At 34.6% G+C, this 22,964-nt stretch overlaps 1 protein-coding gene across 2 annotated transcripts in view; it reads left to right on the forward strand.

Annotated features, from left to right (window-relative positions):
* The window catches only part of LOC150090564 (myocyte-specific enhancer factor 2-like), a 318,621-nt gene extending 296,139 nt beyond the window's left edge, over nt 1-22,482 (forward strand). For both annotated transcript variants that reach the window (XM_090371613.1, XM_090371622.1), the window contains exons 10-11: nt 3,045-3,159; nt 20,321-22,482. In XM_090371613.1, the coding sequence (XP_090227739.1) occupies nt 3,045-3,159; nt 20,321-20,591 (386 nt within the window). In that variant the 3' untranslated portion in view covers nt 20,592-22,482. The remainder of the gene's footprint in view (nt 1-3,044; nt 3,160-20,320) is intronic.
* Nucleotides 22,483-22,964: the final 482 nt, after the last annotated feature.

A 22,964-nucleotide genomic window follows, 5' to 3' on the forward strand; every position in this document is an offset into this window, starting at 1 on the left:
GCGTGAAGACAGATTTTGATATTGCACTCTGAAACATAGTTGGTTTATTTATTAGGATTGTTTGCTATCTAATTGCACTGGTTTTATGAATGGCAAGAACTACTGATGGTTGTTCAGGTTGTTGACAAACTAAATTAGGGATGGGAACACTAAGTTGTAATTAGGAGCTAAATGATTTTGTTATAACTGAGAAGAAAGTGGTAGAGAAATTGCTTAAGCTAAAACTAAATAAAGGCACCTGGGGCTGATGAGATCTAGTCAGTTATAAAAGAACCAGCATAGAAAGTTAGCAAACGCTTGGCCATAATTATGAGAGCATCCTTGGATTGAAGGGGGGGGGGTTTCTTATAGATTGTAGGTGAGTAAATGTGCCTCCTATCATGAAGGAGGTATCAAAGGGTGATGTGAGCAACTACGGACCCATAAGCTTGACTTATTTTCCAGAGAAAATAATAGAGTCAGCGGTTAAAGAAGTATTGCATGATTATCTTAACAGGAATGGAATTATATGAAAATTGCAGCATGTGTTTCTTAAGGGGGATCCCATCTGACCAATCTGATCAGCTACTATGATGCATTAACAAAGGAACTGTATGCAAATAATAATTTTGACATCATATATTTAGATTTCAGTAAAGTTTTTGACACTGTTCTACACAAAAGACCACTATACAAATTGGAGCAGTGTAGTATTATGGGAAAGTTACTGCTGTGGATAAAAGGATATTTTTTCAGTGGCAGAAGACAGAGGATACTTTTAAATGGGTACTGTTCTTCTTGGATTAATATTACTAATGGAGTCCTTCAGGGTTCAGTGCTGGGCACAGAGAAGAGAAAAGAGATTAGCAAGAACACAAAAGACTTCAGTTCTGCAAATTGCAACACTTGGAAACTAGGTGCTTGCTATGAGACCCAATTGAAGCATTTAAGGTTTAAGTGGATTGAGTAAACTTAATGATGATAAGCATTCTAACTCCTTCTCAGAAAATGCATAAGGGGACATAAACAGATTGAAAAAAGATTACAGAATTTCCGGTATGCTTTTATCCAGAAAATAAGTGGTTGTTGGAATAAACTACCACCTGGTGTTGTCGAAGTGGGTAGTTTGAATAAATTTAAGGAATAATTAGACATATTATTAGATAGAATGGACAGATGAGATGGGTAGTATTTTTATTTATTTATTTTTTTTTTGGTTGACGCTGTATTAACTTGTTTCCTTGCATCATTTGCCATTACTAATAATAATCCTTTGCATACCAATAAACTAATTAACATACTTCACATGGAAAAATGTCTTATTTTAAATATTTCTTACTTAAATCCATTCTGGCTGTTTGCAAATCCATCCACAGAATGTTGCAGAGATGTCTGTTCTAGGACACATAAAGCAGGGATTAAAACAGTACTAATTAAATTAATTAATTTACTTGTATTGGGCATAGTTCTACAAGAAATGCACAGAGCTTAAAAATTAATCATGAGTTCTGGGGTATTATATTAGAAAATCAGTTTTCATCTTGGAAAGTGTTATCTGTTTTGGATCTACATGGTTATGTAAACTGACATATCGAAAACTGATGCTCATAAAAATGATTTCCAGACATGGCCTGTTAATGAATATTTAGTTTAACTCCTTTGGTTGGCTGCCATATTTGTACTGATATTAAAAATTCATTCATTCCCTTCAAGTAGACCAAGATAAACATTTACCTTTACTATGTATACCCAAATCTATTGTATGGAAGTACTGGATTATATATATATCCACTTTATTAGCACCAGTGAAGACTTTGCATTTGCCTGGATTATCCAAATAAAGTAAAATTAACTTTGTTATATGTGTGTAAGGTGTATACACATATGTAAATGTTTGTGGGGGTTTCACTGCCATATTCTGTTCACTAGCAATGGTGAAAAGAAAGAGTCTCACCAGCTTCAAATGTGAATGTAGTAGTACAAAAGATAATTATTCTTGTTGGTAGGGTGTAATCTTCCATTACTGTTTCAAAATGGTGGAAGAAACATCTGGATTGAAGCATATAAAACAATGGATACTGTATAATGTATACCAATATACAGTATAATATTGGTGGAGGAATATGATTTTGGATGTTTTCATAGAATGTGCTTTGTCTCTTGATTTCAAGTAGCAATGTGGACAAGGCAGTTTACTTGAGCATCATCATAAATCATCTGACAATGTTACAGTTGGTAATAACTAAATAATTGTTATTAATAATAATAATTGGTAAAGAATGAGTTGGACTACACTTCTCCCACATTCTGGTAGAAAGAAGGATCTGTATTAGAAATTTTCAGATTCTGATTTCTAAAAGTTGCCAGGTATAATTTGAATATTATGTAATTGCAGATTTCAGCTAAGGACATTTATTGTGCCAGTAATCACCCTTAGAACTCATAATTTTATGAGCTCTCCATGTGAGGCTGACTCGTATTCAAAAAAATAAATTTCAGTGTTGTAATTATGTAAAATTTGAAGGTTAATGGGAAACTGTAATTTATTTTTTTTTGTGTTATCTGTAAAGTCTTGTTCCTCTGATGTTATGAGATGATTCAAATAAATTGCCTAATGTAGCTGTTGTCTGGAAAGTAAAGTACATAAGGCTGCTATGTCAGTTCATTTATTGGCAAAAGGATATAATAGTGCATATAGAGCAGAGCAGAGCAGAACAGAGGAAGCATAACATTATATATATATATTATATAGCTGCCACCTGCATTTGCCCTACTGGTGGACAATTGCAAGGATATCTACTATGAAGAAGTTGCAGTAAAATGGCTACAGCCATGTCATTATCGCTTGCACTGACATATAAAGAAGTGCATATAAAGTCTCGTTATATATGAAAATGTATAGTTCATCCTGAGATATATGAAAATGTTTTTAGCAATATGACAAGAAAAAAAAGATAGCAAGGAAATATTTTATATAGTTTTTTTTTTTTTTTTTTTTTTGCAAAATGAAACATGCTAAAATCAATTCACAGTTGCCTGATTTGTATTTGATTTTAATATTGCAGGTGACTTTCAGTTGAGTTCAGAACTTGGTTTAGCAGGATTCAACTCTCCAAGTTTATTACACAGTTGGTCAACACAGGGACCTTTGTCTGCTCCTTCTGGGTTATCTCATTCAAGGTAAGCTTATGATATTATTCTTAAATCAAAATAATAATAGATGAGAAATTGAACTAAAACAGTGCCGTATGTGAAAAACAGTATTTTATAAATTAATGAGAAATGTTTGACTGAACATTTTATTGATGGTTAACTCATGTATTGATGGTAAATGAATCTAAAATTTCACTTTTTTTTAACACAAAGAACCATTTTGTTATTTTCATTTTAAAAGTCACCTTCTATCTGAATAATTTGCTGCTTTAAGACAAAAATTAATACTATCCACTCCATTGACAATGCCATTATTCTTGACCTTTGTGTATATAACTGCACAGAGAAGTACACATTTCAGGAAGTTTGTCTGTCCTTCAGTGGTAATTATAGTAACAAGATTTACAATTTACAAAGAATAAGTGAATGAAGAATAGACTCGTGTGATACTGCCCATGGAATAACTGTAAAATAAATTTCACAGCACAAAATTTACATGTAAAAAAAGAAGACATTAGTAAAGAAATTATAAATTACTGAATTTTCTTTTTATTCTAATTGTTCATTTAGATACTCCTAGATTATTTTTATTAGCAAGAAACTTTTTCTAGCTTTATAATTTCATGTACAGGAAAGGTCATGTTTGTAGTGATATTGTTGCAGATCAGAAGAGAAATTTTCCAGATTACAGTAACTGTCTTATCTGATATGAAGTCACTAGCATTGCAAACTCTTTTGGATGCAGTGCAAAATTCGATGTTGGGTCCCCATTATTTTATCAGTTCAATATGAGTGTCAGGGGCTTTGGTTGAGGTCTCAGTGGATTGCACTGGTGTGTTGCATGCATGCTGTGTCACTGCTGGAAGCCGTGGCCTTTCTTCCTGGTAGTTAACTATGTGTATATAAAATATAAAAAAGTTGAGAAAGAGAGAGAGATGATTCAATAATAATGTTAAGAAAACAAACTTCTTTTATAAAGATCAAATGAAAAAAGTAGCAGTGACACTTTTAACTTCGGAGAGGCTGTATTCCTTTTTTTGCTTGAAAAAATGCACTTGGTATTTGCATGCTGCCCACACATGAAAATTGAATGGCAGGTTATTGATGGTAACTCATGATTGATTGATTGATTGATGTAACTGGACTGAAAAAAAGTTCAATTTTTTAATGCAAAGAACCATTTTATTATTTTCATTTTAAATTAGGCAATAAATCTTGTCTGTGAAATAAGAGATATAATATATAAATAGTTTTTGCATTTTTATTATGACCAGTTAGTTATAAAAAATATGTGGTACTACACTGACAGTGGTAGAGAATGAAAAGGACCTGGGGGTAATTGTGCAGGCAGATATGAAGTTCTCTGAGCAGTGCAGACAAGCTTGCAAGAGTAGCTCATGGTGTCTTGTCAATGATATACAGCAATTTTTCTAGCAGGGATAAGGAGGTGATTATTCCCTTGTTTAAGGCAATGGTCAGGCCACACCTTGAGTACTGTATACAGGTCTGGAGGCCTCATTTCAAGAAGGATGTAGAGCTGCTGGAACGAGTACAGAGAAGGGCAACAAGATTAGTAAATGGAACAAATTGTTGCTCTTACGAAGAAAGGCTTAAGTTCTGCAAATTACAGTGTCTGGAGACTAGGCACTGGCGAGGTGATCTGATAGAGGTGTATAAAGCCTTGCAAAGGTTTGAGCATGCTCAATGCTGATGGGATTTTTCCTCTTGCTCAGAATAATCACCTGAGAGGGCATAAATTCAGATTGTGGAAAGACAGATGTAGGATAGATGTGTGGAAATTTGCCTTTAGCCAGCGGTTTGTTGGTTGGTGGAACAGACTTCCATCTCTTGTTGTGGAAGTTGATAGCCTAAATAAATTTAAGGCTCAGTTGGACAGGTATTTCGAATGAACAGAGGGGTGAAGTGGAAGTGGTTCCCCCCCCCCTTTTTTTTTTGGCTCATACTACATAAGCTTGCTTTCTTGCATCATATGTCTCTACTAATGCTAATGCTAACTCATCTACTAATATACCTGTCTCTAAAGTGACAGGTGTACTAGCATGGTTTCAACTCTTATGGAATCTTGTCAGTTGGGAAGACCTGAACAACCCAGTGGCAAGATATATCCACAATATGTGAGATGCAAGTAAAGTAAAGTAAATTTAGGGAATAAAACTTCGTGATACTAGAACTGTAAAATATTAATTTACAAGTAGGGCATAGCCTATTTGTGTACATAGCAATGACCAAACCTATGGATGTGGCATAAGGCCTTCACAGTACAAGATTAATGCAATAAGTAGCAAACCTTGTTTGCTTGTCACTATATATATAAATAAGTTATGCCCATCTTGTAAAAATTAGCCATTGTATACATGCAATTTCACTGTATACATTTATATAAATATACAGGGATGGGTTAGACATACTCTTGCACATTATTTGTGTTTAGCATCAGTTGTAGTCATTTATCATTATTCAGTAAATAAATGTTTCCTTTTTTTTTGGTATTCTTTAAAAATCCAGTTACTGCTGAGTGTTGAGAGATTGATTTTAAATAGAATTTTGTTTTCAGTTTCTTCATCTCTATATTAATTCAATGTCTCTTTTATATGAATGAATATTTTGAAATAAGGCTTTGATAGTACTTCAAAGCCCACTTGATACATCAAAACAAATAGCATTGTATTACTCTACGGAGTTCTGCAGAGTGCTGGCCTTGAGTTGCACATTGCCATCTAGCCAAATTGGATACAGAAGAGTATTTAATATCTAGATAAATTAACTGTGGAAGGCAGAAAACCAATTTACCTCCAGCAGGAAGTTCTTCATAACTAATAGTCACACGGTACCATATGTTGAGGATGAAATTTTTTTTTTCTTGGGTGTCACTGCCCAAGAACATCTCCAAAGGGTACTAGATGCATCCCTTAGTATGTTCCTAAACTTAACAGACAAAAAATGGATCACTGGTTCCTGTTTAACTCTGTCAAACTGACACACTTGCTGAATTCTGAATAGGAAATCATTTCCCAGTTTCTGACCACCAAAGCATCTCTTAACACAGTGTATAAAAGACTAAAATTTGATTTCCCTTTTGTTAAATAACATTGTTGTTTTTATATTCTAACAATATATGCAACACTCTCCTACTCTGAGATGGCTGTTCTGGGATATTATGCTTATGTTAATAAAAAAACATTAATTATCAATTTTATTATTATAAGCATTTAGCGGCATATTTGAAAATGTAAACATCCTTCGGAAGTCTCATAAAAATTTTGACCTGCACTGGATCAGCTTTTCTTACCCTTTTTAATAACATAATCCATTTAAACTTGAAAAAATTTCTCGTGGTCTACCTATAAATCATATATACATATAGTGTATATGTAGCCTTAGAAAAACAAAATATAACATTATAGAAATTATAAATCATGAAAAATCAATAGTGAATTATTTTTGTATATTTTATAAATCATTCAAATGTCTTCCTTTTCTTCTTCATCTGCTTTCTTGTCCAGTGCAGGGACATAGGTCTTTTCCTATATATGGTATAAGTATTGGTATAAGACCCCATGCCAATGCTAATCGGATGCTTTGGGGACTGTGTGTCTGTACTAGTGTAAGATGTAGTGTAGGTTTAAAAAAAATCTAGAATAACTCACAGGAGGTGGGGGGGGGATTTGCTCTTCTATCTGAATTTGTTAACCTAGCTCCATTAAAATATATACTAAAAGTAGAACATCTGAAACTGCCCAAAAACCAGACATTTTTAAGATTTAGATTCCCCTTCTTCCCCCCCCTAGTAGAATGAAACATTCTCTTAGCACTGTTGAATAACAATCTGGTTCTCATAATATGATTATAATTAAGTTAAAGCTAAATAATGTTAGACTAAGAGACATCTTTATGGATAGAGCCTTACACTAAGAAGGAGTTTACTAACATATGTGTTAGTGTAATCGCATCATTTTTATATTCAGTAAACTACCAAGGTAGATGAATTGGCATCGTTTTAATTATATCTCATATTGTGAATACCTTCACAATTGAAACTCATGAAGGCATTCACAATATGAGATATAATTAAAACAATGCCAATTCATCTACCTTGGTAGTTTACTGCATATAAAAATTGTGCGATTGCACTAACCCATATGTCAGCTAAATAATGTCTAATTTAAAGCATCCAGAAAGTCATTTAGCAGTTTACTTGTCCATTGTACAGATGAGTACATTCTCTGCTTGAGGATTAGAGGACTTTTGACTTCCATAAGTAAACAAATCTTATGAATGCAGTGGAAAGAACTCATTTGTGTATTGGGTGGAGAAGCAAGCTGCAGGTATCAGATTTATTTCTAAAACCAATATAACATATGCAGTATTTTGCATTTATCAATGCTAAACTTCACTTGCCATTTCTCAGCCCACCTGCCCAATTTTTCTAGATCCTGTTGCAGTAGTATATTATCATTCCTGTCAGTAATCACCCTGCTAACCTTTTTTTGTATCATTTGCAAACTTGGCCATTAAGCCTGATATGCCTTCATCAATATCATTGATAAATATAGTAAAAAAAAAAAAAAAACAATGAGCCCAACACCTAATCCTGGGGGAATCCACTAATAACATTAGTCTGCGAAGAGCAATGTCCATTGATTACCACTCTCTGTCTTCTCCCACTCAACCATCCCTTTATCCATGGCAGCAACTTTCCCTTAATGCCACACTGCTGCAATTTGTACAGCAGTCTTTTATGTGCAACAGTATCAAAAGTTTTTCTGAAATCTAAATATATGATATTAGAATTATTTTTTGCCTCCAGTTCCTTTGTGACCACATGGTAGTAACCAGTCAAACTGGTCAAATAAGATTTCCTCCTAACAAACCTATGCTGTGTTTGAAGTATAATTACAGCCCTGTCTAGATGATCCTGCATTATTTCTTTTACCAGTGACTCCATTATTTTCCCCAGAACAGAAGTTAAAGTAACAGGTCTGTAATTACTCGTGTCACCCTTTGTGAACTGGAGATAAATTTGTACATGTCCAGTCTGTGGGAACCTCCCCTAAATCCAAGGATGCTTTCATAATTATGGCTAAGGGTTTGCTTATTTCCTTTGTTGCCTCCCTTAATATAACCGGATAAATCCCATCCACCCTAGGTCCGTTTCTTGCATTTAACTTCAACAATTTCTTTTCCAATTTCCTCTCAGTTATTACAAAATCATTTAGCTCCCTGTTAGAGCTTGATAAACTTCTCATATCCCCTTCCCTAAAGAATTCATCATGTGTGAATGTAGATGCAGAATACTCATTCACTTTGTCAGCAACCTGAGCAGGATCATCAGTAGTCAAACCATCGAGTGGACCAATTTGATTCAGTCCCTTCCTTATAGTGTTTACATAAGTAAAGAAGTCTTTGCTGTTTTTCTTTGCATCCTTTGCCAAAGATTTCTTGTAATCTGCCTTTTCTTACCTGAATTCCTTTGTGACTTGATTACAGACTAGTTTATATCTATCATAGGCTTCTGTGTTGCATGATAATTTTCATGCATCCCATGCACTTTTATTCTCTGCCAGGTTTCACAGTTCATCTGACATCCATTTAGGACTATGTCTTGAAGAATATTTCTTAGTTAGTATGAAAAACCTGGTAGCTGCTATGATTAATTACTTGAATGCTTCCTATTTACTGATGGTAACATGATCAGTAGGTCCTACTGTATCGAATTTAAAAACTGTCTGAGATCACCCTAATCACCTTTACGAAAGCAAAAACTCCTCCCTTTACCCTTGATGGCAGTTATGTCTTAATTTAAATCCTGAATCAATACACTGTGATCACTGCCACCTATTGGTTCTTTTATCTGAAGATTCTTAATGCATGAATAATCACTGTTGATAATCAGATCAAAGTTGAAATTCCCCATTATAATTTTACAGATATTGACTGGAACTTGTGGATTGGTCACACATGGATTAGCCAGTTTAATTAATGTAATTCATTTCTTTCCTTCTAGTGCTAACATATGCAAGAAAATCCTTGACCTGCCATTCTCTGAATAAAATGATTTCGCACTGGTTTGTACTTATTTTATGAACTCTGTATTCCCAATTTTTCATCCAATTCATGTTTTTATCCTCTTTCCCTAAGCTCATCAGTTCATCTTTTATGAAAATCCCAAGCACAAGAGGTTTTAGAACCCATAGTACTTAGTACTGTGCACAGGTTGAGCAGATGAAAGGATTTACTTGTTGACATTAGACTTGAATTTCTGCAGATCGTAATTTTCAGGATATATATGTATGAAGGAAGGTTGTTCCAGAAAACAGAAGTTGAAGAGATAAATGAGTAAGAAGAAAAGTTGGTTCTGTGAGTTTGAAGTGGGACAGTAAAAGGATGTTGATTGGTTGTTGCATGTGTTCAGACTACTTTGGAATATAGAAGCAGGAATTATATAAAAGCCAATTCAGAAGAACAGTGTCCATGGAAGTATCTATAGAAAAGGGACGTAGCAGAAACAGAATGTCTATGAGGCAGAGAGTGGAGAGGCAGTAATAGTAATCGTGACATGTGACAGTAATAGTAATCATGACATGTGATGCAAGAAAGCAAGCGTATGAGCTTATGTAGCATCAGCCAAAAAAAAATATTCACATAACCATTCCCTCTAAACGTTTGTCCAGTTCCTCCTTAAATTTATTTAACCTATCAACTTCCACAACAACAACAGATGGAAGTTTGTTCCAGCAATTAACTACCCACTGGCTAAAGGCAAATTTCTGTACATCTATTCTACAGCTGTCTTTCCTCAATTTGAATTTATGCCCCCTTAGGTTCGTAATCCGAACAAGTGGAAGAATCCCATCAGAATTCAGCATGCTCAACCCATTCAAGGCCTTATACACCTCAATCAGATCACCTCGCAGGTGCCTCGTCTCCAGCCGCTGCAATTTGCAGAACTTAAGCCTCTCTTGGTAAGAGGAACCCTTCATTCCTCTCACCAGTCTTGTTGCCCTTCTCTGTACACACTCAAGCAAATCTACATCCTTCCTAAAATGAGGCCTCCAGACCTGTACGCAGTACTCAAGGCATGGCCTGACCATTGCCTTATACAAAGGGACAATCACCTCCTTTTCCCTGCTAGCAAAATTCCATGGGTTCTAAAACTTCTATATTTTTTGAAGACTACACTTAGGGTGGTAGAAAACTTCATATCTGATTGCACAATTACTCCCACGTCTTTTTCATTTTCTACCACCCTAAGTGTAGTACCACACAGTTGGTATGTTCCTCTGGGGTTACTTCTACCCATATGCAGTACTTTGCATTTGTCAATGTTAAACTTCAGTTGCCACTTCTCAGCCGATCTTCCCAAATTTTCTAGATCCTGTTGCAGTAGCACACTGCCATTACTGTCATTAAGAACCCTGCCAATCTTTGTATCATCTTCGACACTAAGCCTAATATACCATCATCAATATCACTGATAAATATACTTTGTTAGAAATGAGTAATTAATTAACATAACTGCCCTCCTTTGAATGGAATCTAGAAGCCTGACAGAGGTTTTGAGGGAACTCCATCCCCGCCAAGCCAGATGTGGGAACAGTATTCCTTGTTAGGGTGGATTTGCTATTTGTACAAAGTGAACAGCTGTTTGGACTAAAAGTAATGCTGAGAGTGAAAGAGAAAACCCAGTTTTTTAGATGCAGAGGAAGCAAGCAATATTTGTGATGTGCTTATGCCAAGAGAGATTAGAAGTCCGGGTATCTAACATCCATTTTGGTCTAAATCTTAAACAGTGTCTCTTAGGTATAAAACACTTAGTGCATCTATGATTATCTGTGGGAACACTTCCCATTTGACATTTACATTTTTCAACAACATCAGTTTGTTTCACTGAAAAGAGTTTTAAAAAAATGTCTGAGCATGTTGTAATCCCCTCTGCGAAAACAAAATCCCTTGTTTTCGCAGAGGGGATTACAATTAATCTTTGTTCCACTCACTAATCTCATTGCCCTTCTCTGTACTTGTTCTAGTAGCTCAGTATCTTTCCTAAAATGAGGTCTCCAAACCTATATGCAGTACTCAAGTTGTGGCCTGACCATTGCCTTATACAAGGGGGATAATCACCTCCTTATCCCTGCTAGCAAAATTCCTGTATATTATGGCTGTCATGAAATTATTAATCTGTGTGCTCCCACTCCCTGTCAGCATCCATCCAAGATTCAAGGTTGTTTCTTTCAAAATATTCCATTACTCTAGCAAGAGTTTATTTATTGATGATTCATAGCTGTTAGAATTTCTTGCTTTAGTTCTTCAATTGTGGCATTGTTTCCTAAAGAAAACTTCATCATCAGAAGTCACATTGATTAAACTGAGTTTGTTGTGAACTTGGAGCTGAAAATGTCCAGTGAGAAACATCTAGTGGAATAAGTTGTTTTCTAAAGAGATACAGATAATAGCCAGCAGTTACTGTATGCTAGAGAAAAATTAATCCAACAATATCACAATATGCATTCCTAAGGGTACAGTGAATATATTATTTCCTGTGAGTTTTCTGTGGCCTCTACATGCATATTCTTCTTGGTAACAGTCATAGGTTTCATCCATAAACTATATTTAGAACAATTTGTTAGAAAAATAGAATTATTCTCCAAAAAATGGAAGTGGATGAGAGAAGTAGACTCTCCCATTTTTATCACTGCTGTAAAAGAGATTGCTGCATTTGAATTTCTGTGTGGAAATACTTTCATATCTTTTCGAAGCATTCCGTACTTTGATCATTCACCTAATTCAAGTTGTTAAGAAAGGCGAATTTTTTTAGAATTTCCGTGACTTCAGTAACAGTGCATGCCAATCATGGCAATGTTTTTGTCATTTGTCTTTTTTTACTGATGATATCCTAAGTACTATAAGTTATTTTTTACCATCAGTCCAATCATTTGAAATGTTAATTACCCTGATAGATCTGTTTGGAACTTTAATTCATTTTAATTTCCAGAACTTTGTCAAAGTTTAACCTCCCAAATCTGGCAACATCCATTTTCTACTGTTTTTACAGAAATGGGTGAATCTGGCAAACCACAAAAGAATTGGCAATATGGTTTTTGAGAAGACCACACGATACTTCAACATTACAAGATGTAGTCTGAAAAATCCTTGTAAAGCTGCTGAATCAAAGATTTCTCTTTTTTACAAACCACACACACATTGTAGTGGGAACTTACTCACATGGAGTATCTCAACACAGACTTATCTTCCTGTATGTTGCTATTGGACTCATTTTTTTTATCTGAATAATGCCTTAGTATATTCAGATGACGTTAGAGTTTCTTCACCTCTGACCATTGTAGAGCTCTTCAGTCAACAATAAAACCAGAGAATCGTCAAATAGAAAATCAGTGAATGTATCTTAATGAGATAGAGATGACTATCAAGCCTATGAAAATTTTCACTTTTTTTTTTTTTTTTTTTTTTTGTATAACTATAATATGACCATACAAAATCTGGAAAATTTCAAAATAAAACCCAGCAATTGTTCGCAAAAGATTTCTGAAGTGCAAATTCAACCATACAAGAAAGTATTTCTATATTTCCTTAGTTTGCTACATCAATTCCAGTTTGAACATTTACTAGCAGCTGAATTTCTACAAGTATGTAGAATAATTTTATTACAGACCTGCACTTCAATTGCATATGCACAACTTATTAAAATTACAATAAAAGTAACAATGTGTGTTCATGTGATAAAGCATTAATTTACCACATTTTTAATAGATTAATTTACTTTGTTACCTTGTAAATAGGTTACAATAATTGGATGATCCTGTCTGAACAAAGCAGTGGTCATTTAGTCTTCTTAACAGTATCTTTTCTATTTTATAAATTTCTTTATCAGAAGTTAAATTTTAATTAAACATTATGAAATTAAAGCTAAAAAATTACCTTAAATGATGCTGCTTAGCATGACCCAACATTGATTTCTTAGAATATCTGGAAATGGGCGAACCTGACTACTGGACCTGCTTTGCAGACAGGGTCACACATGTAAGTATGTTTTTAGTTAAATATAATTAAGACTGAAAAGCATCTTCACTGTGAAAGCAAATTACATTTAAGGAATTTAGATATTTCAGAGTTTTTTTTTTTTTTTCCTAATTTAGTGAGGTAGTTAATTTATTTTTATTTATTTTTTAACTAATAAACTCTAAATTAGTAGGCTGAAGATAAGAATGATTTATAAAACTACATGGTTTTTTAAATACAAAATATTTTATAATGAATGCATATATACTATATGATATATCTGTATAAAATAAAAGGTATACACAGAGCTGTAGCTAATTGATTTGTGCTCTGGCAGAGATTGTATTTTAGCTCTCATACAGTGTAACCCAAACAAATGAGAGGGAAAAACAACTCTGTTTATGCTGCATGTGGATACCAGTTACATAGTCCTTGCTACTTCTCTGGGTATACACTGTTATGATTACATTCATAATTAATTTTTATATAAACAGAATAAGAATGAAAATATTTTTCATTCTAAGTAAATTTATAATTATACAGTTTAATCTCGCTGATAACTGAGTTATACATATGCATTTTACATGGGTTTTTATACTAATATATATATTTTTAAACAATTGGCAAGCATAACTTTAAACCAGGAGTGTCCAGTCCATGGCTATATAGGCAGTCTTCAGGTGTTGTGCATCCCCCACATTTAAAATCCACAACCTTCAGCATTTTTCTGTTTTGGCCTTTAGCCAAAAAAAAGGTTGGATGCTCCTGCTTTAAACCATATGAGAAAAGGTTGCAAGATTTTTTTTTTGTGTAAAAGACATTTTTGTATCAATATGATTTATATGTATTGATGGCTATTAATTTAGCCAGTAGTAGAAAAAGAGGCTCTCTGACTGAGTATTTCTAATGTAATTCTGAAAGGCCATTTTGACTGCAGGTATTAGATTATTGTAATAAGGACACTTCTTTATGTTAGGAGGTTGTTTAATTTTGATACCAATTTTTTTTAAAAAATTAAAAACCGTACTAAAAGGCATTTTATGTTATAGCACATTTTTGTGTGCCTATTGAGATGAAATTAAACTTTAAAAACTTTCAAAGACTACATGACTGGTCGTGCTTGCAGAGAGCAATTAAAAATTAAAACAAAAGGCTCTATTGCATGAAAATTGGGAAAATGTCAGTTGTTAAGTCTTAAAGTTTTTTAAGTTTAATTTCATCTCAGAAGATATGCAGAGATGTGACAAAATGTAAAATGTCTTTTAGTATTGTGATAATTTCTTGTAAAGTTTGTATCAAAATTAAACAGCCTCATAATACTGACCTGGTATTTTAAAAATAAGCAATTGGAAAAAAGGAATAAAGAAAAACTAAGGAATGTGGAAAAGGAATAAGGAAAGGAAAAATAATGAATTTTGCAGAGAAGTGTCCTTATTACAATAGCAAGAGAATTTTTTATGATATTACTAGTCAAGGTTTTTGTGATATTCCCACCTTTTTTAATATACTTTTTTTATCTACCTTATATATTATTACAATATGGATTTGCATTGCAAGATGACTGTTTATTAATTTCTTGTTGTTTTAAACTGATTATGCAGGGTGTGGTAATGAAGTTCCTGGACTGGTGCAATAAAAAGAACACAAAATAAAGGAGCTCAAAAATGGTTTTATTTTTATTAAAAGTAATTGCCACCTGATTGAACGCACTTATTACACCATTCTAAAAGTTTCTGAAAAGAGTCAGTGAAGGTGTCCAAAGAAATGGTGTTCAGTTTCATGGTTACTTTTTGGTTTATATCCCGAAATCTCCTTCCTTTGAGGGCACTTTCACCTTGAGAAAGAGAAGAAGTCTGATAGTGCTAGATCGGTAGAGTAGGGTAGATAGTTGATCTGTACAATGCCATGTTTTGTTAGAAATGTCTTCACAACAAGTGCTGAATGGGCAGGGGCATTGTCGTGCAACAAGAACCAGCTGCCTTTCTCTTGAAATTGCAGCCTCACCCAGGAAATGAACTTCGATAGCCTTTGAAGCACCTGTACGTAGAATGCAGCATTGACTCTCCCCTTCAGGTATAAATTCCTTTTGAACTGTACCCTGTTTGTTGAAAAACATGATCAGCATCAGCTTGATCCTGGATTTCTATAAACAAAACATTTTGGACCTTGGTGATGATTTTGAAGTCCATTGTATGCCCTGATGCTTCATCTCTTGGTCATACTGAAATACCCAACACTCATTTCCAGTAATAATACAGTTGAGAAAATTAGGATTGCCTTTACAAGTCTGGATGAAGTCTTTGCATGATGACACTCTTCATTGCTTCTGCTCATCCATGAGGTTGTGTGGCACAAATTTTGCACAGATCTTTTTCCTTAAATCCTCATTCAGAATTTAACAAGTCATCTCGTCCTTATTCATATCCAACTCATCAACTATCATCTGGAGGGCCAAACGATGATCTTCTGCCATGATTTCCCAAACTTTTGCAAACCTGTCCTCATTTTGAGAGTTTGACAGACTTGCACTTTTTGAGTCATTGCAAACATCCTCACGTCCACCTTTCAACCACTTGTATCATTCACAGTGCTATGACTTAATTTTTCATCACCATGAGCAGTTTTTAACATTTCTTACATTTCTGTTGTAGATTTTCCTAGTTTAAAGAAAAATTTGATATTTGTTCATTGCTCCATTGCAAAATATTGACATGGAGTGTTAATGCTACCAATGAAACTAGTTGTTACTTGAAACCTGTCAGCATGCTGGACCATCTCTGTACCACCATCTGTTGGAAGAAGTTTGAACTACAGCATACCACTTCCATTTATTTCAAACTCATTGAACGTGACAACAGCACTAGTTGGGAAACTTTATTGCCACACCTTGTACAACTCTCAAAAGTTTCTGTTTTAAATTTTCACTTATTATTCAGTACACACATACTTTTATTAGGAAGGCAACTTTCTGTAGAACGTATAGTTTATAAATAAATAAAATAAAGCATTAATTATATGTATTGTGATGTAAATAATAAGTAAAGGAAAGCAATATTTTGAGTTCAGTTAACCATGGTATAATACTCATTATCACAGGCAAGCTATGAAATTACCTACTGTATTCAGCAGTGAAAATACCGTACTGTCAGGTCTGTCATGGGCAGTTGGCAGGTGGAGTGAAAAGAGTCAGGGGGGGTCCTCTGATTGGTATGATCCAAAAAATGATGTGCTGGGGGGGGGGGGGACTATGTGCAAGAATTAATTATGGAGAAAAGGACAGCAAGGAGGCATTCTCCTTGCCTGCATTTAGTCCCCCATTGGGATTTGGGCTGTTTTCAGTCTGGGACTCATGTGCATTACTCCCTGCACCCTAGACTGCAGTGATGAAATTTTTGCATTGTTAATTATAACAGAGCATAGTGACATATAAAACAGCATAATTAAAATGTCCAGAAAAAATTATGTATACAATTAAATTTCACTGATGTGTATTTCTGTTCTTCTGTGGTGGCAATTTTCAATTCATTGTGTCAGTGTATGTATTTCAATTATAATAATATGCTGTTTTTTGTGTGCAGAAGGCTAAGTGGAAGATTACCAATGCATCAGTGATTGAGTGTCTGGTTATGATTGACTCAAAAAAATTTCCACAAATAAGTAGGGTCTCCACACAGAATAACTAATAGAGGGGAAACCCTCTATGGATTATTCTGTGTTTTCAGCCTGTACAACATTCAGATTAGCAGTGAATATACAATTGCACAAATATAATATATACAGTAAAAAGACCATGAAAGTATCACTCCATTATCACTGAAATTCTTGATCTGTCTTTTTATTTGTCTTTTATATAACCTGGCTTTGGCATGTTATGGCCTCTTTTGCTGATGTACTAATGAAACCCAAACTAAACCAAGCATCATGTCTGAAGTAGCCAGTAAAAGCCCTCAAAATTATTAACCATCTATTTTTGTCAAAATATTCTGATCCTGTTTCACACTTCTGTAATAAAACCACTTTAGTGTAGGTGCAAAACTTTTACTGGAAGTGACAAAAATAATATAAAACATAATTTCAGTATTTTAGAAATTTCTTTACCATGAATTAGATACAAGCATATGAAAATAAAATGAAAGAAAATACTATGGATTGTAAGCTCCGAGAACATGAAATAAGGAGAAATTCTATTGATAGAATTGATATTTGCCTGAAATAGCAGTGCTACTGGATACCTTGAAAGAACTCTCATGGTACAAAAAAGCAGTCTGTGAGAAACTTATCACTAATATTGAGATTTGAAGGTCATCTACATACAGCATAATGTAATATGTCAAGCTGGCTGGCTGGCTGGCTGGCTGGCTGGTTGGTTGGTTGGTTGGTTGTTTGGGAATTCCATGATACATCTACTGTTTTTTCATTATGTGCTGGTTTATATGTAAAATGTGTTTATTTTACATACAAACACATTGTGCACCAGTCATTTGTTGTGTTATGATTTATTAAGTATGATGTTCATGGGCTGATTTGCATGTTGTGCAAGCTGAAGACCTCAAAATAAATTGTGAGGAAAACTCTTTTACTCGAGAGTGTCTAACTGCAGCCTCAATTGAAAACACTTTTAAGCATTTCTCTGGTCTTTGACTGTAATAATAAATTGTAAAAGTAAAACTTCAAATAGAGGAAAGACAGTTCTTGTAGAATAGACGTGTGGAAATTTGCCTTTAGCCAATGGGTGGTTGATTGCTGGAACAAACTGCCATCTGTCGTAGAAGTTGACAGCTTAAATAAATTCAAGGCGTAACTAGACAAACATTTGGAGCGAATGGATGGGTGAAATGGGAAGGGTTTTTTTTTTTTTTGGCTGATGCTGTATAAACTTTCTTTCTTGCATCATATGCCTCTATTAATGCTAATGATAATAGGGGGGTGCATTACCCACTTCATTGTCCATTCCCACTAATAACACAGATGAGTATTTTTTATCAAGTGAAAAATATGTTGACTAAACAGATCTTTGGATGCTGATTCTAAATCTGTTCTTGGTTTTCTTCTAATACATCTAGTTTTTGTGATGAGACTGATTATACCACTCGTATACATATTCAGCCAACCTACATGAGTATAATAATAATTATTTATTTATTATTGTTTATACATTCACATATATACATAATCAAATAATTTCATAATTTAATTATTTTATTATAAATTGTTTCAGGTAAGGCCAGTGGATTAGCAAAATTCATTCATTGTCATGCCTTGAAAATGTAAAAATCACCTCAACAAATTGTGCTGTGTATGGGCAGCTCTTTCCTGACCAAATCACAACCAATATTTGGAAAATTTACTAGTTACACTTTAGTTGCCCGCTAGGTGATTAGAATAATGTTGGGCAGCACATTTTATTTGTACCACTTGTTTGAATGGATATGTGACTGGTTAAATATAAGGAAAAAAAAGTTTTCCATACCCATAATAGGGAGGGAGCTAAAATATAATGGTGATTTCATTTCCGTCCTCCTGTAGTTAACTATTTAGCCGACCTTTGAATTGCCCCACACTGTCAGCCTTAACCATCCATGTAGGTAACTTATTCCAGTAATTTATAACTCTCTGGTTAAAATAAAACTTCCTGTAATCCAGTCTAAACATTACATTTCCCCCGTAATTTGAATTTATGGTCCCTAGTTCTAGAATCATTTATAACTGTGAAAATTTCACCCTCATTCATTTTACTTTTGCCTCTCAGAGCTTTAAACACCTCAATCAAGTCTCTTCATGTGGATGACCTTTTCCCGATCTCACCAGGTGAGTTACCCATCTCTGGACACTTCCAAGAAGCTCTGTCTTTTTTTAGGTGCAGTCTCCATACTTGAACACAGTATTCCAAGTGTGGTTTAACAATAGCCTTGTATAATGGGATTGTGATGTTCTTATCTCTACTAGCAAATGTTCAATAAATCATTGATAAGACACCATGGGCCTTCCTTGAAACCTGTCTACAATGCTCTGAGACTTCATGTCTGACCGTATTATAATTCCAAAGTCCCTTTCTTCCACTACTGATTTTGGTTAAACTCCGCCAGCTTATTGGGTTCAAACTGTAAAATTGATAAAAATGTAATTAGAACCAGTCTCATGAATTTTGTAATGAAATTATCTTAACTTGTACACATATTGTCAGCAGTTGTATTATGAAAACTACACATGCTAGAAAAAACTAAGAGCATATTTGAAATTGGTGCAAACTGGTTTAGAAACATGTTAGCATCTTTGGTTAAAAAAAAAAAGTTTCATTTTGCTGATCACTGTAATCTGCCCAATTTTTTTCTTTAAATATATTTCACCAATTAACTTCCACAACACCAAGGGGTAGTTTGTTCCAATAATCAGTTACTCTCTGACTGAAAGCAAATTTCTGTACATCTGTCCTGTAGCCATCTTTTTCAAATTTACATTTATGTCCCCTTGTGTGCATGTGTCACCCATCATAGTATAAGGATGCCATCAGCATTTTGTTAACTGAACTAATTTAAAGCCTTAAACATTTTAGTCATGTTCCCTACCTAACTAATATTTGGGAAGTGATTAAGCTTAGCTGTTTGGATGGATATATTTCAAAGTAGTCTCCTTGACACTGTATACATGATTGCAACACTTCTCCAACTTCTGCCAAATTTTGAAATTGCTGATTGTTCCTGTGTTGTATTCTGAATTATTTCCTCAGACATTACAAATCTGTGACTTTTCAAGGGACTTTAAGCTCGGAAAAAAAATCACAAGGAGCTAAATTTGGTGAGTATGGTGGATGGGGAATCACAGCAGCGGAGTGCTTTTTGAATAGAGAACGTGCTTTGTTAATAAAGAAGAGAGATTTTATGGAAGTATTATGGAAGGAATCTATCAGATTGATTTCAGAGGAATCAGTATTCAACAGAGAATGGTTTCCATGATAATAATATAACAAAGACTTGCACATGTTAACAGAAGCCCAACATTTGACATAATTTTAATTTGTTAAAATAATATTGCTTCAGTGTAGGTTCTTTATAAATTTATGCTTGATTTCCTCCTTTTCTTATGTTTTTATATATCAAATAAGTATTTTAAATATAACCACTACTTATACTTATGTTTCTTCTTTCTGTAGCCCAAGTGCCACAGTCAGTAGCCTTCCTCATTTGTCACTTAATAATGGGACTCCATCTCCTTCATCGTCGCCTCTCCCTATTAAGATCAAGAGTGAGCCAATATCGCCACCTCGAGATGGAATGAACCACACTCTACATAGACCACCCTCTGTGCCAGGTCACCCTTTGACCTCTTCAACCTCTTCTTCCCCGGATACAAGTATTCTTGGTACTGACTATGATGGACCTTCCAAGAGGCCTCGTCTGATAGCTGAAGGTTGGGCAACGTAGTGTACATCACTAGAAATAGAAGAGTTCCAGAGATTATCTCTGTGTGGTGATTGCTTGTTGTGGCATTATGACCTAGTCCCACAGGGGGGCATCCATCCTATAGTCAGCACCAGTTTTAATCAGCAGGTCGATAGCGCCACTAGCACAATAAAACTTTAGTGGTGCCAAGTGTGAAACTTTCTCATTGCTTGTTGCCAACTAATCAGTGACTTGTGGCGCCCTCGTGTGGGCATTTGGGACAACATGGCTGCAATGTCTACCTCTCAGAAACAGCAGTGCTCCTGATAGTCATAGACAGTGGACAAGAAAGGGCAACACTGTGGGAGTGCTGGATGCAGTGCATTCATCAGTGAAATTAATAGGTATGCAACCTGCATGTGCATCTAAATCCAAACCAGTTAGAAAATAAAGCAAAACTCTCAGTGGCAGCCAGGATGGCTTCCCTTGTGGATTCTTACAGTCCGCAGTTGTACCATTAACCCTGAAACATCCTTTTTCCCAACTAGGACTTGCACTGCCAGTATTCACAGCACCAGTTACTCTGTCCTTTCTTCCCCCTTCTCCTTCCCCACCTCTTCCCTGCCTTTGTGTGATGCAGACACGGGTCTTATGTATCATGTTAGCGAGATGGCCCTAGTATACACAGTAGGGAGGATTTTATACCAAAGCCTGTTCAGAAGACATAAATTATGACTGACTCCAAAGATATTGTTTGGAATTTAGAAAAGAAATTTTTCTAAAGCTAATGCTTGTTGTTGTTGTTTCAGTGGTTTTGTTAAACTTTCAGTTTGTAGGAATTGGGGAAGGGCTCTATTTTTCACTAGGTACATTCCCTCAGAGCACATAGTTTTCCTTCATAAGTATAACTGCAATTTGATGACATTAGGTGTCCATTTTTTCTTTGCTGTCTTTTCTTTAGGATCTGCAGGGTATTGCTAAAATGAGCTGTATTGTTGAGAAATATAGTACTTAATCTGGGAACCCTTTTAACTGCATTCATTAAGATCTGGTTTATTTAAAGTAATGTTCTCTGTTACTTTACATCCATTGGTTGCTAGCAGCAACAAATTTTTTTTTTTTTTTTATTCTGTCCACTGGTGCAACTTACCAGAAGTGTGCAGAAGTTTTAGTGCATTGTGATAGATTGTTTGCTTCTTAGTTTGTGAGACTTTGTGCAATATGATCTTGCTTGTTTGAACTTTTGGACTGGTACTTGGTAGGTTTCGATACTTGTAATTTTTTTTCAGGATACCCCATTTCCCTTAACAAAAAGTAATGTCAGCATTAGTATATACCTGTGTGGAGTGTTGCTTGTGTTGGTAGCCAACAGCTAAGCACAGAAGAACTTGTGATCCAGTTATCTAGATAATGTATTGTTAGATGATATTGTCAGTTTTTTGTACTGAAGAGAGTTATATGGCCAGATAAAGCTAATTGAAGGGAGAAGCAGGCTGGCTAGCCTATGAAGGACATTTAGAAATGTACAGTAAAGAAAATTTATTTGTAAATTAAAATGATGCTAAATGAATACAAATTTTATAGCAATGTACAGCTAAGGGATATATAGGTAAGTAGTTCCGATAGAATTTACTGGGCTAATGTGCCTCATACAGATATTTGCATTTCACAGTCCACATAAAAACAAAAAAAGCATGCTTCAGCACCACTAAATATGACAATCATTCTGTGTTCTAAACACCATATGCCTTTCATAAATGCTCACAGTTAGATAAAAATTGATTGAAAACCTGCTACTTTTGCACCAGGTACATATATTTGTCTTTCATGCCTTGCTTGCAGGATCTGCCATTCTGTAGTTACAACACTGTATAACTAGCTCCAATGGCATAAAATCATCATAGTCTTTGTAGATCATGCTAGCATTCAGATAGATAGTATTTGTCTTTCATGCCTTGCTTGCAGGATCTGCCATTCTGTAGTTACAACACTGTATAACTAGCTCCAATGGCATAAAATCATCATAGTCTTTGTAGATCATGCTAGCATTCAGATAGATAGTTAATAGATACCTGGCATCCTATTGTTATCAATTATGTGCAAAACAGCAACTTAAAAATATAGTTTTAATAGAATAATAAATTTCCTAATTTATTTTAGAACTTGCACAGAATATTTATATATTATGTGAGTCTGTGTGTGCATAAATTGTATATTTAATTGAATCATTAAAAAAAAAAAAAACAATAAACAGTTGCAATTTATATATAACAAAGTGTATAAATGTATTTTTGTACATCATATCACTGGCCAGGAATTGAAACAATTTCTTAAGAGTGCTTAAAAATCAAAATTTGAGTGCTACTGATTGTTATTAAAATATGAATGTTAATAGTGAGTTCAGAAGAAAAAGTT

This window comes from Mastigoproctus giganteus, chromosome 1 (assembly GCF_048544385.1).
Source record: "Mastigoproctus giganteus isolate SK-2022 chromosome 1, ASM4854438v1, whole genome shotgun sequence".
Lineage (NCBI taxonomy): Eukaryota > Metazoa > Arthropoda > Arachnida > Uropygi > Thelyphonidae > Mastigoproctus > Mastigoproctus giganteus.